This window comes from Trichogramma pretiosum, unplaced genomic scaffold, assembly GCF_000599845.2.
Source record: "Trichogramma pretiosum strain Unisexual culture from Peru unplaced genomic scaffold, Tpre_2.0 scaffold58, whole genome shotgun sequence".
NCBI lineage: Eukaryota > Metazoa > Arthropoda > Insecta > Hymenoptera > Trichogrammatidae > Trichogramma > Trichogramma pretiosum.
The window spans coordinates 294,213-313,928 of NW_019641630.1; the positions used below are offsets into that span (position 1 = coordinate 294,213).

Sequence of the window (19,716 nt, forward strand, 5' to 3'; positions counted from 1 at the left end):
AAAGGTTGTACATACACGGAGGCTACAACGAATGCCAAAAAAAAAGAAACGAGTTGTGTGTCAGGTAAAAGCGGGCAGGTGTACTGTTACGAAGCGCGCGCGCGTTGTGAACGCGCAACTGCAGCGGTCGGTGCAGCGTGACAAGTGTGACACAGCAACAAACTCTTACCATCGCGGTGCTACAGCCGCATAGCTATATTGTATATATGTGTATATATGCCGTGCTGGACGCGAGAGCTGCGACACTTTTCGCGATAGGTTTTATATATATACACACAACGCGCATTCGTGCGCGCCGTGTGCAGCGCGTGTAAAAGTCAGTCGTCGCGCGGTGCAGTTTTATAATAACGGAGCGGAACGACGGCTGCAGCGTCACACATCTCGATTGCCTGTATATACAAGTCGCATTGCACGCACAGCGAGTGCAAGTGCATAATAACATATAACACGAGTTGCAACGGCCTCCGCGCCGTACGAGGAGCAGAAGAGTCAAAAAACAGCTGTGAACGTAGAATATAGTGCGTGTGTGTGCGGTGCAGTACGTGCAGTAGTGAGCCGAGCCTCGTGCGCGCGTTGCAGTGCAGCAGCATCAGCTCTATTATATACATCTATATCGGAATATGCGCTACGATTTTTGCGCTGCATGACCGAGCTCTCTGTCTCGTAAAACGAAGCTCGAGTCGAGGCAGCAACAGCAGCAGCAGCAAAGTCGCACAAATTATAACACACACATCCAGCGAGTTTCAAAGGTGAATGAATTGCCGATGCAAATTAAACTCGAACTCGTGCATTCATGCGCCTATATGCCTGCCTATATAGGCCTCGTGCCAGGCCGCCAGTGTCAACTCGAGTGCACTGCACACAGCAGTTAATACGGCTTATTCGGCCGCGCGCGAATCGCGTATTCTCGACGCGCTAATTCTGTATGTGCATGCATTTGTACCGTAGCTGTGAATTTTCTCCTATATCTGCATATCGACACATTCAATTCGTTACACGCATACATACATATACACACACACATCAACGCGTAGTCTGCGCGTATAATGTTATACGAGTAACGCAACGCATCGCGAGCTACGTGCTCGAATCAACTCCGTGCTGCATCGTCGATGATGTAGCTTTATATTACCGTTCGCCGCGACGACGGCCAATGTCCGTCTGTCTCTGTGTGTGTACACAACATGTATGTGCATGTAAGAGAGACCAGAGCCGTATGATTACACCGCAGCCGCAGGTGCACGTCGCGATTCGCGCGCGCGGCGACGGCGGCGGCAGCTGCATATACCGCACACGCGTTATAAAATTCGACGTCACGTACGAATTTAATCGTTATTAAAAGTAGTCGTTATATATCGTCGTCATGATCGACGTTCGTATCGATACGTGACGCCGTCGTTGGAGTGATTTTCCAGCCGCCGCCGATTTACACTGACTTACGTAAGAAAAAACGCGTATAGGGATATGCTATACTGGCTATAATTGTCACTACTTGCCTGCCTCGTTCTTTTCTCCTTTTTCGTGCACACGCATCACCCCCAAAACGGCATTGAAAACGAGTTTTTTTTTCTCTCGCGTAAAAAACTGGTAGCTCGCGTGCGACGAGACGCAGCTACTGTGTATGTGTGTACACACATATAACATAACACGCAGTCTCGTGAAATTTTGCGCGAATATAATCGCGAGTGAAAGTCAGCTGGTCCGCGCCGAGCCGATGTTGTGTTCGCGCGACGGCGGATATCGCCAGAGCAGCTCTCGCGCGATATACACGAGTGTAATATATGAATTCCCCACCCCGTGTGCGGCCGTATTTCCAATATATATATACGTATACGCACGGACTGACTCCGACTCGCGCGTGTGTGTATACGAGATAATACGCACACACACACGTACAAACTCACTAACACCGATCGACGAGGCATTAAACAACGCGAAAACGACTTAACGACATTCATAATTCGCTGTCCTTAAGTTATATACGTCCTTGCACGCATACGCACCGACTACCGAACTTTATGTCGACCAGTGACAGCGAGAGTCTCGCTTCCGTTTTTTCAAATAAAAACGTCAAACGTGAGTTGCACTTGCGAGTTTCTCGCTTTATCAATCTCGAAAAAGTGCTCCGTCGCTCTGTGCAGCAAAAAAAGCACGCAGAGCATCGTCTGTATCATTTTGTGTTGTATATATGTCAGTGTGTGCGATACGACGTCTGTCTGTTTTGGCTGACGCGTAATAGGTTATGTTTATGTGTTTTCGTCATTGCAATTCTACGAGACAGCGAGCGAGAGAGCGAGAAACTTTGTTTTGCTTTTGCTCCGCGATTATTGCACATTGAGACATTGACGTCCGTGTCGTGTCGAATGTTTTTTTACAACAAAATGCACCTCTCGATGACTTCCTGCCACGCTTTTGGTGTCTGCTCCAATTTACAAATTCATTAAGAGCTGCAAGATTCGTCGCTATAATCAATCGTTTCTGTTTCAACTGATTGCTTAGTTGATTAAGTTCACGTCTTTGAGTGATTTTTATTTAATTTAACGGGATAAGTCAACGATTGAGATACTGGTCAGCTTTTAAAAGTTTCAACATTGACTCATATCATTTAGGTTATTATAGAAGCATTGACACCTTCCATTCGTTTGTTATCATTTGTTGCAATGAGCTCATCTAATTAGAGTTATTATAATAATTATAATAATAACTTTGTGCATGACAGTGAGCAGTATAAAACTAGTCCCTTGCTTTGAAATCAATGGTTATTTTGATGTAAAAAAATAATACTTCTTTTTTACTTGCTTGTATAAAAAATGTTTTAAAACATTAAAAACAATTAATTTAATTTTGTTACAGAAGCTTGCTGAAAACTCCAATGTGGAAATGTTAATACACCATGCGGAGCATGTGAATGCAAAGAATATACTGAACTGGTGGAATAAATTTGATAATTAAAGCATTAGTTGAAAGTAGATATTTTTGAAGAGAACTACAATAATGTCGCTGTTAGATAATTTACCTGCGGGGGTTGCACACATCGTGAACCACGATGGCAACATAAACAACAACAGAAATAACAACAGAAATAACAACAACCAAAATCCACTGTTTAATGTTAGAGATAGGCTTTTTCATGCCTTATTTATCAAAACTGCATTAATTTATGCAAGAACTTTTCCACGACCTGTTCGACGAATGATTGAATTTATGGTTTTACTCAAAGTAAGTTTTACAAAATAATTTTACATGAACAAATAACTTATGACTATTTCACTGATTGAATCTTTCATAATTTTATCCATAGGCAATAGCCGCATTTTTTGTACTGGTGTATATTCATGTAGTATTTTCAAGGACACCAGCAAACTGTTTAGAGCATGTAAGAGATGATTGGCCTAGAGATGGTATACTTAGAGTTGAAATTTTAAGAAATGCCGGAGAAGATTATAATATAGAAAAAAGCTATGCAAAAGAAGAAAAATTACGAAATGACAAAGTTGAAGACTTGAGTTCTGTGTTAGGAATATTAGCAAGAGATGGGTTAGTTTCTGTTTACTCATTTATAATGAAGCTAACAAGTCCAAGTTAATTACAAACAAATATTTTTTATTGTAGTTTCATAAATATTGAACCATCAGCTGTAGACGACGACCAAGGTTCTCATTCCCTCGATGAAGGTTTACAAAATTTAAGTACGTCTGACAAAGGATTAAATTTACGAGATGCCACATTAGATAGCTTGCATAATTTTAGTGCAGTTAATCCAGCTATGAGTCCATTTTTATCAACCCACTTATGGGAAGGCTACTCACAAGATCGAATAGACGTAAATACACATTAGTTGGTTTAATGTAAGATCGTTATTCCATTCTAATTGTTCGATTTTTTCAGGAAACAACATCCGCGACTATGAGAACATTAAAACCGCAAGATAATATTACCGATCAAGACACTAAAAGCACCGCCGACAAAGATAACATTATTCAGCCTTTGAAAGAACAAGTTTCGGAAGTCGAGAAAATTTTGAAAGCAGGTACAATAATCCTTTTTTCAGTTGTTAAAAGATTGATTGCATATGCAGTAGTCTCTTAGTAACAATTATAAACTAAATATAGTTTTTCCAGATGATGAATATATCGTCGAATATTCTTTGGAATATGGCTTTTTAAGGCTTTCTCCGGCTGCTCGACAAAAATTAAATATTCCTGTTAAAATCGTGACATTGGATCCCATGAACGATAAATGTTTCGGTGATTCATTTTCACGATTTTTTCTCGATGAATTTTTAGGATACGATGATCTTTTAATGGCCAGTATAAAAACGTTGGCAGAGCACGAAGATAACAAAGGTTTTTTAAGGTAAATTCCGTCATGAACTTTGTCAAGTACTGCGAAGAAATTCAAATACCGAACCGATGAAAAATCTTTTTCTATTGCAGAAATGTTGTTACTGGTGAGCATTACCGTTTCGTCAGCATGTGGATGTCGAGGACCGCGTACATAGCTGCATTTTTCATCATGTTAATTTTCGTAAGTAATCATTTTTGCTGTTGTATCGAAATTGATTTTTCCTTTATCAAAGATCTGCAGAGTAACGACCGATAAAGATAATTTCAATGATGGTAAAGTAGGGTTTTGCGTATCCTAGTGAAAGAGCTTTCGAATGGTCATACAAGCGACTGATGGCAAACGAAGAAAATGCGTGCGAGCTTTCGTTGAACGATCACTGATACACATTCTTTGGGAAAATTTGGAATACTAAAACTAATGGGGTGAAAATTAAGATTATCTATCATTAAAAGTATTGGATAACGAGCTGAATAATTTTCACTTTTACCTTAATTTGAAAATCTTAATAGTGCAGAATCGAAACGACAGTTTTAACTATTATTTATTTCAAATGCATCATGTTGGTTGTTTCTTAGCAACTATTTCGAATGTGAGAGACAAGAGTACAGTATAATCTGTATAATGTCAATTATCGAAATGTTCGATTATACAATGAGATATATCAAGAAAACGAAAGCTCTGAAAAGCGCCTTGTGTAAAAACGCAAACGAGGTGCCCTTGCACGTTCATTTTGAACCAATTATGTTTGCTTATAATTAGGTCTGACAAATAGACAAACGTACCCTCGCGTTTACACAAAAATACTGTCTTTCACAACTGAAAATTAAATCGTAACGTCTCGTCATCCACACGTTAAATGTATATAAATATCGCCGAGGCGAGCTTGCGGCTGACAACCAACCGACTAGCCGTGCAACATAGATCTATAATATACCCACACACGGGGATCCGTGAAAAATCGCACTATAGCCTCTCGTCGTCGTCGTCGTCGTCGCGTGCAAGACGATACGTCTATACTTTGAGGAGCGGGGGGGGGAGGGGGTCGGTAATCTATTTCAACTAAGCGCGAGCACGCACGAGCTACCAGCACCACCACCGTTGGGGCATCATCGGAGGCGCGCGTCCGTGTGTGTGTAGTTATAAATCAGCGTTATTAAGAGTGTCTTATTCGCGTGACGCCGGGGCTGCTGCCGCCGAGTATCGCCGCGTATATACACGCCCTCGTGTGTATATAGCGTTGTGCAGTGTGTATTCTCTGCTCACACACACACACAAGCATACACACGTATGGGCAGGACGAGCTGCTGCCGCTGCTCGCCTGGCCATTAGATATCAAATTATACAGGATAGGAGATCTCTCCACGCTCGCGCTCGGCTCTAGTGTGTTGCACACGCATACACACACATACCTACCGTTGTGTATATGGTATATATGCACCCAACCCCCCCTGAGCTCGAGGATATAATATACACAGGGAATACGTATTACTAGCCATTGGGTGTAACGCGATGTGTTGTTGTTGTGTTACCCAACTCCTCGAGGTTTTGTTTTAGGCGCGCGTATAATAAGAGTATGGCAATAATTACCTCCTCCCTTACAAGTACCTATACCTATATGTATACGGGGTGGGTGAGCTTTTTTTTAACGCGCGATTTCATATACATCGCGTTCGTATATATGCGTCTATACTGCGGAGCGTCGCGCGATGAGAAATTGAATCGAGTCGGAGATATTTCAACATTTTCAACGTATGCGCGCACACACACACATTCACACGAATCCGAAAGGCACATAATCACGGCGAATTATCATTAAAAATGTATTATCCCGGGCAAACTGACAGTTTATCGAATTGACAGTATAAAGCTGTTATCTAGGCGCGCGCTGAGCTTTCGCCGCTACTACCTACCTACCTACATATATAAATGTGTGCGTCGGGCAATCCGCGAGAACTCGCGCGACGATCGTGCGTCGCTGTATGTGTGTGTGTCATCATCGTTATTTAAATACATACATACATATATAACGTATGGACACGACGACGATGGACACGTTCATCGCAATGATCATCGCCGTCTGCGCGCCGCACCAACGCGTTTATAATAATTCGGTGCTTGCGCGCGACGATGCAATATATAAATTGGGTCATTTCATCGTCGGCGTGTGCATCCGTCGTTGTTGCTATTATTGTTGCTGCTGGTCGAAAACGATGACACGTTGTTGTTGTTGTTGTTGTTGTCGGGGGTCGGGTGGTTGATAATTGCACGCGTGCTGCGCGTCGAGCTTGCAGCAACGACCGATGCTGGAATTTGACTCGTTGTAGTATATATAATATAGATATAGCACGCGAAGCACATACGTATTTACCAATAACGATCTTTTTATGCAAATACAATATTCGCAAACGGCCAACCAACGGCTGTACTCTGCAACGCGCTTAATCCAAATCTGCGGAAATTCTGCTACATAAATCTCCATTCATAAGACTCGATGTTGCTATACGGCCGCTGCCTACACACCTGCAGTTGCCAATTCCTCGTTATATAACGCGCGCAGATCATTATTATAACATTACGTGCGATGAATATTCCTATTATATCGAGATGGGCATGCGTATATAACGCGCGCGCACACACGTCGAATCGTATATCGACACGCTTATGCGCTCGTATTGGGAGAAAGATCACACGAGCGCGAATCTTTCGGCTCCACGGCGAAATGCTTTTGATTATATGTATGGTATATACCTGTATAACGCTATCCGTCAAAGCTCGGCTCTTGAGCTGCTGCTGCTGCTTACCAGGAGAGAGATCCTCTGCGATGAATAAATGTTTAACGCATACAGTGTATACAGCTAAATCGCGATCATCCGATTGCGCGAGGTAGCAGCAGCAGCAGCACTGATTTAACAATCGTTATCGAAGTGCGCGCGCCTATAAACCGCCGGTAATTGGATAAACGATTTTTTTTTCGCTTCCACCGGTGGCTAATTACCATCTGGGAAGAATCCGCAAGCTCTGTGTCGATTCAAGCTCCACATTATAACTAGGCATATATAGTACGAATTGCCACGTACGTATATATAACAATCGCTATATAATTCGTCGACGCGCTAATCGGAATCTTTGCCCGCGTGTCTCGCTTTAATTGAAACTTGTATTATATAATATTGGCATGCGCGCGATTATGGCCGCGATATCGCGCGGGTATAACTCGCGCGCAAAACGAGAGGGGCTGCAGCAGCCCCGCGCGCATACGTATAATATAACTTGCGGAGCGCAAGAGAGAAAGAGAGATGCCGTTGCCTGCCTGTATATGGGGAGAGGGTTGCGCTCTCGTGTCTCGGCACGTGACGGCGACGTTTCGGCCTTTAAATATAAACACGCGTACAATGTATATAATGCATTTCAGGCCTCTCTCTCTCTCTCTCTCTCTCTCTCTCTCTCTCTTGGGTCACGTGTATCAGCACGGAAAAGCTGCACGCCGCGATTGTTCTCTCACTCGGTCGCGTGTACAAAGACTCCATGCTCCGTAATACCTATGCCCGTTGCAGCGGCAGCAGCAGCTTCTCTCTCTCTCTCTCTCTCTCGCACCTCTCGCGGTGGTGCTTCGGTAGAATTCCCAAGTATTACGTGTGCGATACCCCGCATTTTGTCTCGAAATCGAATCGCGCACCTATATAAGAAGCCCGGGGATGGATTTGTTTTCGTAATCTTGCACCGTACTGGCTGCGCGGTTATACGTTCGAATATCCCCGCACTCTCCAGGATGGATTCGCTCGTGGAAGCTCGTAGAGATCGTTGACCCACGGTTGCAAAAAAAAAAGTGGCATCCAAGCTTGTACATCGGCGGTGCAGGGTCGACGAACTCGCGCGCGGCTTATCGGAGAATAAATTGTGTCATAATACTCGACGGCGAAATGACGATGACAGATGGCGATATGAAAGACTCTCGTCGTTGTGTGCAAAATAAAATATCTTCGATTTCTATTTTGATTGAGTAATCGTGGATCGATGATTATTAATCGAATGTATATCTCGCTGGCAGAAATGCTTAACTTTAATAGTGGCCTCGTAATCAAAAAAATGATCGTTTGAACAGTTTCAAATTACATTACTATTAATTGGGTTGTTTTTGGTGATTTTTCTGTTAACATCATACGTGAAAAATATTAAACACATTTTAAATGATTTGAAAATAACGATTTTATTGGTTCATAAAATTCAGACCAGTTTTCGATTTCTTGTAATGGGATAATTTGAGTCTCTGACACTAGATGGCGAGTACCTTGATCTGTAAATCTACAAGTGGCAAAGTCAAAATAATTGCATATAAGTCGAAGAACGGTTTCTATGATTAGTGGGTGTGTCTAATGTGTTGTTCCTAATATTAGTATATGCGAACGAATGCAGTACGTTTTTCATCGTTTGAAATTTGAAGAGCGTGTCACATACAACCAAATCCTCTTCTTACTTCTTACAGTATTAAATTGACATTTATATTGATCTTATTTAATACTCAAAATAGTACATCAATTATCTAGTCAATATTTTTCATTATAATATGCATGCACAATCAATGTATCAATGTACCAATAATTTTCATTATAATATGCATGCACAACCAATGTATCAGTGTATCAATGTGAAACTTTTATATAATCATCATATTTTTTCAGACTGTGTCCATTTCGATGCTGCTGAGGTACTCCCACCATCAAATCTTCGTTTTTATAGGTAAGTCAAGTATTTTTAAATTTAATTCAATCACAACGAGTCAAAATGATGAAAACAGAGCATTTAAAATATATACTGTAAAAATATAAAAATTTGAGGTTGTTGAACTCAAAAAAAAAGTTGAACCTTCAGTCGAGACGACTTACACACGCATTTGCACGTTCGCTAAATTTTTTTTTTATTAATTGGCCGACCCAAATTGATAATTGCTAAATGTAGCATTAATCAGTACAGACTGAAATGTTATCAAATTTTCGGTTTTCGATTACGCTTATGCACGATAACGATACCTAGACGGAGAGTCGTCGAAGACGAGAGATAAGCTTGTTTTGCATTCATTCCATTGAATTATGCAGTTTTATGCGTTTACTACGAGCACGAGTGCAACGAACGCCTCGAGTGCATCCTTATACGTCAAACGAGCCATTCAAATATCTTTGTATTTTTATTTATTTTTTTTTTTTACAACTTCGCTAATAGAACTTCCGTATTTCGTGCCTTTATCAATCGTTACTTATGATAAAAGAGAAAGAGGAACACACATATTTGCGATTCTTACATCGTGATTCGCGCAAAAAAAAGGTGGGAGCGAAGCAAGAGAGAGAAAAAGTGTACAGAGTTAACACAGACGCGTTACGTATACGGTAACGCGAATCGCGCGGTGTCATCCCTTTTTCACTCTAATTTATATCACAATGACACACATATATATAGATGCTGCGGCAAACAAATTGCCAAACAGTCGTTGTTCTGAATTTATCGCCGTTACACCATCCGACGAAAGCTCGAAAACTTAGATCGATACTTTTTGTAAGTGATAATAAAAATTGTCGAACGGTCGAATAATCGAGCAGCCAACATGACCGAATACTCGTGGACCAATCCCATCAATGCGAAATCCGGATCGAGTGCTTGTGCGAGTTTTCTGATCAGTGGATTTTTGGCTCTCGTCGTTGCTTGTTTGATCAAAAAGCTGAGATCAAAAAAGTACGAGGAATTCTGGACGCAGCGTCACCTGCCCATTCTCGTCTCCGCGCCTGTCATCGGTCACTTTTGGAAGTGTTTCTTCAAGCTGAAATCGCTTCCGGATCACATGGTACACCTCTACAGGTCCTTCCCGGGCGCCTCTTACTTCGGCGCCTCCGACTTTTCCACGCCCGTCATCGTCGTAAAGGACACCAAGATCGTGCAATTGATCATGGTCAAGCACTTCAACGACTTCTCCAATCATTCCGCCTTCGTCACCGAGGAAATGGACCCGATCCTCGGCAAGAATCTGTTCTCGCTCAAGGGCTCGCGCTGGCGTCACTTTCGCAACCTGCTCAGTCCCAACTTCACCGCGCTCAAGATGAAGCAGATGTTCGAGCTGGTCAAGCGCTGCAGCGCCGAGTTCGTCGAGTATTTCGCGGCGAATCCCGAGGCACGCGCGTCGATCGAGTGCAAGGACGCGCTGTCGAGATACACCAACGACGTGATCGCCTCGACGACTCTGGGCATCGAGGTGAACTCGATGGTCGATCGCGACAACGAGTTTCTCGTGCGCGGCCATCGCGGCTCCGTGTCGTCCGTGAGCCTGTGGAAATTCGTCAAGCTCGTCTCGTACAAGCTCGTGCCGAATCTCATGCGCTTTCTGGGAATCCGATTTCTGTCCAAGGCCGACGACGAATTCTTCAAGGGAGTTGTGACGAAGGTGGTGCGGAACAGAGAGGAGAAAGGCTCCGAACGCGCGGACATGATTCACATGCTGATGGAAGCCAGACGCAAACAGGAGGAGGAGGGCCGCCTGGACGACGAGAGGATCGAGGTGGGCATCGACGACATCATCGCCCAAGCTTTCATCTTTTACTCGGCGGGCTTCGACACTGCCTCGAATCTCATGTGCTTCTTGGCCTACGAGCTGGCCCGCAATCCGGACATCCAGGAGAAAGCCCGAGCCGAGGTGGACGAGTACATCGCGACCAACGGCGACCTCACTTACGACGGAATCAGAGACCTCAAATACCTCGACATGGTGGTGAACGAGACCCTGCGGCTGTATCCGCCGACGCCACTGACGGATCGCACCTGTCTCAACGCCATCACTTTGCCGCCGCACAGGGAAGGCTGCTCCGTGGGTACGAGAGTTCCACAGGGCACGAAGGTGGTCATACCCATTTACGCGATCCAACGCGACCCGGAAAATCATCCGGACCCGGAGAGATTCGATCCGGAGCGGTTCAGCGACGAGCGGAAGCGCGGCATCACGGATTACAATTTTCTGCCGTTCGGCGCCGGTCCGAGAAAGTGCATCGGCAATCGCTTCGCCCTGATGGAGACCAAAGTGCTGTTCTTCGATATTTTGCGCCGCTTCGCGTTGGAGCTCGACGCGAAGACCGCCGATCCGCCGGTGTACAGTAAAAAAAATTTCAATACCGTCATGAAGGACGGATGCTGGATCAAGCTCGTAAAAAGGACTTAGAGTCGAGATTTGATTTTTCTCACGTTATCGTACCATATATTTCGTGCATTTTTTGATAATTTAGGCTTTGTAAGATACATTGTATAATCCAAGTAGCGTGGTGGGGCAAATTATGTATATAAAAATCGAATTCGAATAATAAAAAAGGGAAATCGCTTGTATGTAGTTGGACACAAAAGAGAAATAAACTCGATATATATTTTTTTAATTGTACGTAGTTGTAATTACGAGCAATAATGAGCAAAATCTTCCCATTCACCATAAATATATAATCTATATGTTGAAAAATCAATCTATCTCGATGGCGCTTTATCGTAAATCAGCTTTTAGCCCAGGTATTAATTACGGCTCGCGGGGGGTGCTATTTGGTGCTTTCTCCATTCTCTCTCTCTCTCCTCTCACTCACTCACTATCTCTGTGGTAATAATAAAGACAAAACGAATGAAAAAATCTGCGTAAAATCCATCAAAGGACGCTCTCTGTCTGTCTCTGTCTCTGTCTCTCTCTCCAGCAGCGAGCGAGCGAGCGAGCGACAGCAGCAACCCTCGGGCATTAAATCCAAAGATACACAGATTACGTAACAGCCGAGTCGACGGTTTAATTGCTATTATTACGAAGGGGAGGAAATACGCCTGCAGAGGAGGATGAGGTAGAGGAGGATGGAGGGCCGGTGAGGGAGCAGCAGCCAGTTGTCTATGTTATTGGCGAATACTCTGGGCGCGATGCTGGGTCATCGTCATAATCGACGACGAGTTCAACTCTCTCTCACGCTCACTCGTATAATAGAAGCTCTCTGTGCTTTAATACTGTATCGTTGCTCTTTCTCTCTCTAGCTCGTTCATGTTACCTGGCCTGCACGGATCAGAGAGAGAGAGAAAGAGGGGAGGTGGGCTCACCTGCATGTGCACAGATACCAGCGCATAGCCAATGTTTGTATGCGTGTGTTTGTGCGAGAGAATGAGAGAGAGAGAGAGGTTAATATAACGACAATCGTCGGCTCTTTGGAATAATGCCCCGGTAACGAAGGTAATCTCGGCTAATGAGTATTTACGTGCTGATTTGTACACAGTCAGCGAGATATATAAAGCGACTCGTGTTCTTCTTTTGGCCGCTCTAAGATGCAATTTCTTTACGTTTTCCGCTTAAAAAAACACCCGCACGAAAGCTCGACGCGCATCAATCGACGCTATTTCTAATGAGCCGACGGATTTTAATTCCAACTTATAACATGACCAAAACAACTACGAAGGAAATTCAAATGGATATACCGTTCGCTGCTAGTTGATCGTTTTTGAACGAGAGCTGGATCATTTCCTCCTTTTTTTTTTGAGAGAGAGAAAGAGTGCAAAAGGGGAGGACCAACTTTTTGTTATTATGATTCGAGCTTAAGTAATTAGGCAAGTTCAGCGCTTCATTTTTTTTTCGGAGGAGATTATGTCATAATCTCGAATGAAAATAATAATGATTGCACTTTAAAATACTTTCCGAATATTACTCATTTCGTATAGTCACTCGAGCACTCTCGCTTTATTATGCATTTTTTGGAACATTTAATTTTTTTGTCGTGAAAACTACGGGAAACAAGTTCGGCATCCAGGACGTTCAATAGCAATTCATGAATAGCATAATGCGTTTTAATGTTTTCTCGCGCTGGAAAACTTACCTCGTCGCTGCTGCCTGCCGTTAATAGCGAGCGAAACGATGATCGCAAAGAACAACAAAAGACTATTACTCGCGCGAGAGCCGAGAGAGAGACGAGCAAGAAAAGACACACTGCACGTATAGATATAATAATTCGCGCGCTGTATTTTCCCAGTATAATCGGCCGAAATATGAAAATTAACATAAGAAAACAGTCAGCCCATCAGACTCTCGGAGGCTTACATAATCAGCTTTGATACATAGTGATACAATATATATATATTCTACTACCCAGCCGTGCGTTTATATATTTTCGGGCGCTCGTACGTAAGATGTCCAAAGTGAACATTGGCTTTGGTACGTGCGGCACCACGATATATACCTATCTGTTTATATAAACACAGGAAGTTAATGCTGTACGCGTGTCCCGAGCAACTGAGACTCGGATTAAAATTTTCGAAGGGGCTCCATATTGATTCGTTGTTTTACGCCACGATCCTGAAATGCTCTTCTTTTCTACGCTTTTTTTCAATTATCAAATTTATGTAGAGTTATTATAAATTCACTACCTCCTTTAAAACATCGATAGAAATGTTACAGCTATTAGGATTAGGGGCACTTGAAAGACCCATAGGCATTCGTAAGATTAGTGATTGATAATACATTTTTCCTTCGGCGAAGAGGGGCAATCAGTTCATAAATCCAATACCGCATCTAGATAAATGAGAGTTGTGAAGTTTTTTTTTTCAAGCTGGTGCAAGATGTATGGTAATTAATCGTTCATTCATGACATACCGTAGCCTCGTTACTCATGCAAATATCCAACATCTAATCCAGCAGAGGAGTACACGCAGGGTGTAATTTTCTTTTTTTTTCCATGCTCTTTTTCCCTGAACTTTCAGCCTTTGAGAGAGCGCGGCGCGCGCTCAATATAAATATTTAGAGCGTACGACGCATATAAAGTTCATAATGCAGTGAATGAGTTTTTCTCGTCTTTGCGTAGCAGTACTCAAAGCTTTCCAAGGGGGAGGAGGAGGAGGGTACAAACTTGACCGGACTAGAAACTTGATAGGATTAATTTTGTTCACATGCGCAAAATTACGCATTCGCGTAGCGCAAGTTGAACCGAAGGAAAAAACATAAATAAACGTAAAAATGATTTAATTGTGCAATCTCTATTTTTTCTTTTTTCTCTTTGCAGTGGACCTTTTACAAATGTTGGAATTCAACGCCACCGTGTCGTTTCCAGTCGCCTCTCTTCTTACTGTGATTTTAGCGCTTGTCGGTAAGTACAGCAAAATTATTTCGTCCCCCCCCCNNNCCCCCCCCCCCCCCCCCCCCCGTATATAAATCGACGCACGGAAAAGTTGGCCGTCGACGCGCCCGACGCTCGGACGATCTGCCGCTGCACACGGTTACGGACAAATTGCCGAGTTCCGTTTATAAATACCAAAGCGAATTGTTCACCTGTTGTACGCGTCGTAGTGGCGTTAAATTTCATCGTCTCTCTCTCTCTGTCCGTCTCTTGCGAAGGCAGATAAAGCAACGAAAGTGGAGAGGCTTTGGCTGACGTCTCGGGTTGAAAAAAAAGGGATGCGAGGGCAGCAAAGAAATAGTTCGAGTACCACCGACGTATAACGTAATTTATTAATAACAATTGGTAAATGTTTGAGTCGGTTAGTCTACCGGATATCCACTATACATTTTTTTAGTTATTCTGGCCTAAATCAAATATAATATGAAATAAGACATAATAATTACAGCAAAATGTTAACTATAATGTTAGAAAAAAGCATATATAATTATCGATAGATATATTTACAATTGTCAATCATCATTTCTTCGCGCATTTCTCGCATGCGTATTTTGCAACCTTCGTGCACTATTCTTATGATGTAAGAGCAAATTTCCTTTTCTCCAAATTTACGCTATGGCATGATTGTTATGCTCCATGACCCCCCACTGTATGCAACTGCCATTTAGAGACGAAAGCTCAAAGTAGTACAATCGTAATTAAAGTGATGAGTACTAAATTTTTTTCAAAACCCTAATTTTGTCTTACACAATTATTTTCACTTTGTTCCTTGTGGATTTAAAGATAAACTTACCCGCCATCTAGTGGTGGAGGCTTAAATTATTGCATTTAAAGCGGTTTAAAACTATAGTTTAAACTTACAAAAAAATTAAATTGATTTTTACCAATACTTGTAATTAATTAATTAAACTAAATAATTATTACAGAAAAATCGTCTAAAATAAACCATATAATTTTAATGTATTTTAATAAATGAACGATCATTTTTTGGCCATTTGGCTATTATTAATGTAAGGATATATATCAATAATCGTAACATATTATTCATATTTATCTATAATTCTACTATCAAACTCGTTTTTAGAATTTCTACTCGATATAGGACAAGAAAACAAGTAAAAGCTGTTTTCAAGAATCCTGCATAAGTTAAAAGACGGAAGAAGTGATGAATTAGAAAAAGTGTTGGTTTAAATGAAATTATCAAATGGTTTCCACGGTTCTTTTGAGGCAAGATATTGTTATTACTGATCATATCACTACAAAGACAGTGAACAAAGGTGTATTGATAGTGGATATCAGATAAACTCAAACATTTCCGTCCAATTTTTATTAAAATTAAAAATATATACACGAGGTCGGGAATAAATAAGCAAATCCCTGGATATCTCGCAGTATAAGTTAGGAAAATAAATCGACAACCTCATATCCGACATAGTTTTTCACAGGGGAATCCAGTTGTGACTTTGGATTTGATCTTGAACATAAGCTCAAAGACACGGTCGAACGTAAAAATTTCTGCTCTTTTCAAATCTTTAATAAAAATCAGGGGTTTCAACTTGTTAAAACAATTTTTCTGGTTCGCTGTAGCTTTGAGCTTATATTCAAGGTCAAATCTAAAGTCACCAGTGAATTCCCTGTGAAAAAATAAGTCGGAAATGAAATTTTGTGCGAGAATTCCAAGGGTTTCTATATTTAATCCTCCTCCTGTATATCCATAAGTATCAACTCATATTTACAATTGTCAATCATAATTAATTCTCGCATTAGTGGCATGTTTTCTTTACAACATTTTTGAACTTTTTTTTGGTGTTTAATCAATTTCGATTTTTCTCCAAACCTCTTCTGGCACTTGTCGCATGCGAAATCTTTGCGATTTTCGTGAACCAGTTTTTGGTGTCGTTTCAAATGGCCTCGAGATCCGAATTTCTTCTGGCATTTATCACATGCGTAATCTTTCCGACCTCGGTGAACTATTTTTTGATGGCGAAGCAAATCAGATTTTCGTCCAAATTTTTTTTCGCACTTATCACATGCGAAATCATTGCGACCCTCATGAACAGTCTTCTGGTGTAAGAGCATATACGATTTATGTCCGAATTTCTTCTCACACTTGTCACATACAAAATCTTTAAGACCTTCGTGGACTGTCTTTTGGTGTTGAAGTAAATGCGATTTTTTCCCAAATTTCTTCTCGCACTTGTTGCATGCGTAATCTTTGTGACCTTCGTGTACTGTTCTTTGGTGCTGTAACAAATCTGATTTGAGTCCAAATTTCTTCTCACACTTGTCACATACGAAATCTTTTCGACCTTCGTGAACTATCTTTTGATGGCAAAGCAAATGCGATTTGTGTGCATATTTCTTTTCGCATTTGTCACATTCGTAATCTTTACAACCTTCGTGGACTACTTTTTGGTGCTTCAACAAATCTGTTTTTTGTCCAAATTTCTTCTCGCACGTGTCACATCCGTAATCTTTCTGGCCTTGGTGAACTACCCTTTGATGGCGAAGCAAATTCGATTTGTGTCCGAATTGCTTTTCGCAATTGTCACATACGTAATTTTTGAAGTTTTTGAAAGCGAAATCTTTGCGATCATTGTGAAATATTTTTTGATGGCGAAGCAAATGTGATTTATGTCCGAATTTCTTTTCGCACTGGTCACACGCAAAATCTCTCCGACCTTCATGTACTGTCATCTGGTGTAAGAGCATAATTGATTTACGTCCGAATTTCTTCTCACACCTGTCACATGAGAAATCTTTACGACCCTCGTGGACTGTTCTTTGGTGCTGTAACAAATCTGTTTTTTGTCCAAATTTCTTATCGCACGTGTCACATCCGTAATCTTTTTGGCCTTCGTGAACTATTTTTTGATGGCGAAGCAAATCCGATTTTTGTCCGAAGTTCTTTTCGCATTTGTCACATGAGTAATTTTTGCGACCTTCGTGTACTGTCTTTTGGTGCCTAATCAATTTCGATTTTTCTCCAAATTTCTGCTCGCAATAGTCGCAAGCAAAATCTTTGCGACCGTCGTGTACTATTTTTTGGTGGTTGAGCAAATGCAGTTTATGTCCGAATTTCTTCTGACATGTATTGCATGCGTAATCTTTGCGACCTTCGTGGACTACTTTTTGGTGCTTCAACAAATCTATTTTTTGTCCAAATTTCTTCTCGCACGTGTCACATTCGTAATCTTTTTGGCCTTTGTGAACTATTTTTTGATGGCGAAGCAAATCCGATTTTCGTCCGAATTTCTTTTCGCATTTGTCACATGAGTAATTTTTGAATTGTTTGAAGGCAATATCTTTGCTACCATCATGTACTGCTTTTATGTGTACCAATAAACTCTGTTTACTTTCAAATATCTTCGAACAGTTTTCACACGCGTACTCTTTCTGATCATTGTGAATTGTGTCTTGGTGTTTTATCATACTTGATTCTAGTCTAAATGCCTTATAACAAACATCACAAACGTATTTTTTGTTGCTTGAAACAACAATGTCATGCTTATTCATATTATCTTTCGAGATAACTTCCTTGGATTTTTTCTCACTTTTATCCAGTTTGTGTCCAAAATTAAATGTGTAAAATGTATCTGTTTGGTATAACAGCAAAGACAAGATTGAACGGTGATATCGGAAAAGACAACATTAAAACTAATTTGTTTTCACTGTAAACAGAATCAGTGCGTCGAGGGACGATGTCGAAATCGTTTAGGACGTTATTGTTTACAATTAAGTTACCGATTTATCTGTTTATGCGTTATCCTTACAATATTCGAACCAATTCAAAATTCTAACTTCGCAACAATTTCCTCGAAGAATTTTTTGACCTATAACTAAGTACTTTCAAAAAATCTTTCGACAGACTACATCTAGTTCGCGCAAAAGAACACGTTGGTAATAGAACCTTATACATTTTTTTAATCTCTACAGAATTGACGAGCTTTAAAAAATCTATGCCGAAAAAGCCGCAGTTACTGAAAAAAGCTACAGCGAATGTACGATAGACTAGCAAATTCTGAAATTGACAGATGTTGTCATTAATAAATAAGTGCATGTATCTGTTGGCACCAAGACTAAAAGAGACACGCGCGGAGCATCACGTTCTGGCCTCTGTTTTACGTGCATATATACGTGTGCATGTGTGCCTGTGCGCAGTCGAGTCGTTGCTCGGTGGCATCACGTACGTCGCGCGTACGTAGAGCTGCACACAGGTACGAGCTCGCAGCTCGCTTACTACTCTCGAGCATAATCTGGTTTACGCGCGGCAATTTCGCGGCACGGTGTGCACCAGCTGCTGCTGCTGCAGTCGTGCAGCTGCAGCCCCGAGTTGGAGACGAGAACCGCAGCAGCACGCAGCGGAGCGAGGATAAAATTCTAAAGAGATTTTTTTTCGCGTTGAGCTCTACACAGCAGCAGCAGCGGCGACAGTAGCCTCTGGCATCGTCGATGCTACACGTCGATCCGCGCGACGCGTCTGTTTACGATATCGGTAAATAACGCAAAAAAAGTTGTTTTTTTTCCTCTCTGTCCCCGCGCGTCGTGCGCGCAGCAGTCGAGGCACGACGGGTAGTAGTTTTAAAAAAATCTCTGACCCATATGCGTGGGCACGCGCGCGCGCGTCGAGGCCGAGCGAGCCCCCTGCAGCCTGTGTGTGTACATACACGATCGCGCAAGCTTTAGAGTTGTTATACGCCTACTCGGACGCGCGCGTGTGCATGGATAACTACGCTACAGCAGCAGCTGCACAAATGCCCGAACCAATCGTATATGCCTCTCTCTCTCTCTCTCGCGCGGCGCTTATATCGCGAAATCCCATTAAATAATGGGGATGCGAGCTTGTTTCGAGCGTGTCCGTATGTATATATTCGTGTTTGCCAGAGGATCCGTACGTAGGTATACGTTAGTATGCAGTGATTCGCGATCTGCAAGCCGGAGCGTGCACGAATTATTACGCAATCATCGCGTATGTGTCGCTGGACACGATGTAAACCCTTCCTTCTCCCCTTGCTCCCCCCCGCGTCGCAACGACGAGAATTCGACTTTCAATTTACGCGCGATAAATTTTATAAACGCGGCGAGTTGAGAAATATACGAATAATGCAAGGATACGCTAATAGAAAGCTCGACCGATGAATAAATCGACGCGACTCTATGTATATACATCGCACGACTTAGTTCCGAGAGAGAAAGTGATAAACGAAGCAGTAGCAGC

At 42.0% G+C, this 19,716-nt stretch overlaps 1 protein-coding gene across 9 annotated transcripts in view; it reads left to right on the forward strand.

Annotated features, from left to right (window-relative positions):
- Positions 1-335: 335 nt before the first annotated feature.
- The window catches only part of LOC106652910 (membralin), a 68,090-nt gene continuing 48,709 nt past the window's right edge, over positions 336-19,716 (forward strand). Inside the window, exons 1-9 of one of the 9 annotated variants that reach the window (XM_023459238.1) lie at positions 336-749; positions 2,854-3,219; positions 3,302-3,537; positions 3,613-3,823; positions 3,889-4,030; positions 4,113-4,356; positions 4,437-4,527; positions 9,027-9,084; positions 14,385-14,468. In XM_023459238.1, the coding sequence (XP_023315006.1) occupies positions 2,995-3,219; positions 3,302-3,537; positions 3,613-3,823; positions 3,889-4,030; positions 4,113-4,356; positions 4,437-4,527; positions 9,027-9,084; positions 14,385-14,468 (1,291 nt within the window). In that variant the 5' untranslated portion in view covers positions 336-749; positions 2,854-2,994. Of the gene's footprint in view, positions 750-1,349; positions 1,441-1,770; positions 2,077-2,244; positions 2,569-2,591; positions 2,610-2,630; positions 2,770-2,853; positions 3,220-3,301; positions 3,538-3,612; positions 3,824-3,888; positions 4,031-4,112; positions 4,357-4,436; positions 4,528-9,026; positions 9,085-14,384; positions 14,469-19,716 lie in introns of those variants that run through there. The other 8 variants (XM_014372082.2, XM_014372079.2, XM_023459237.1 and 5 more) reach the window with 8 other exon arrangements.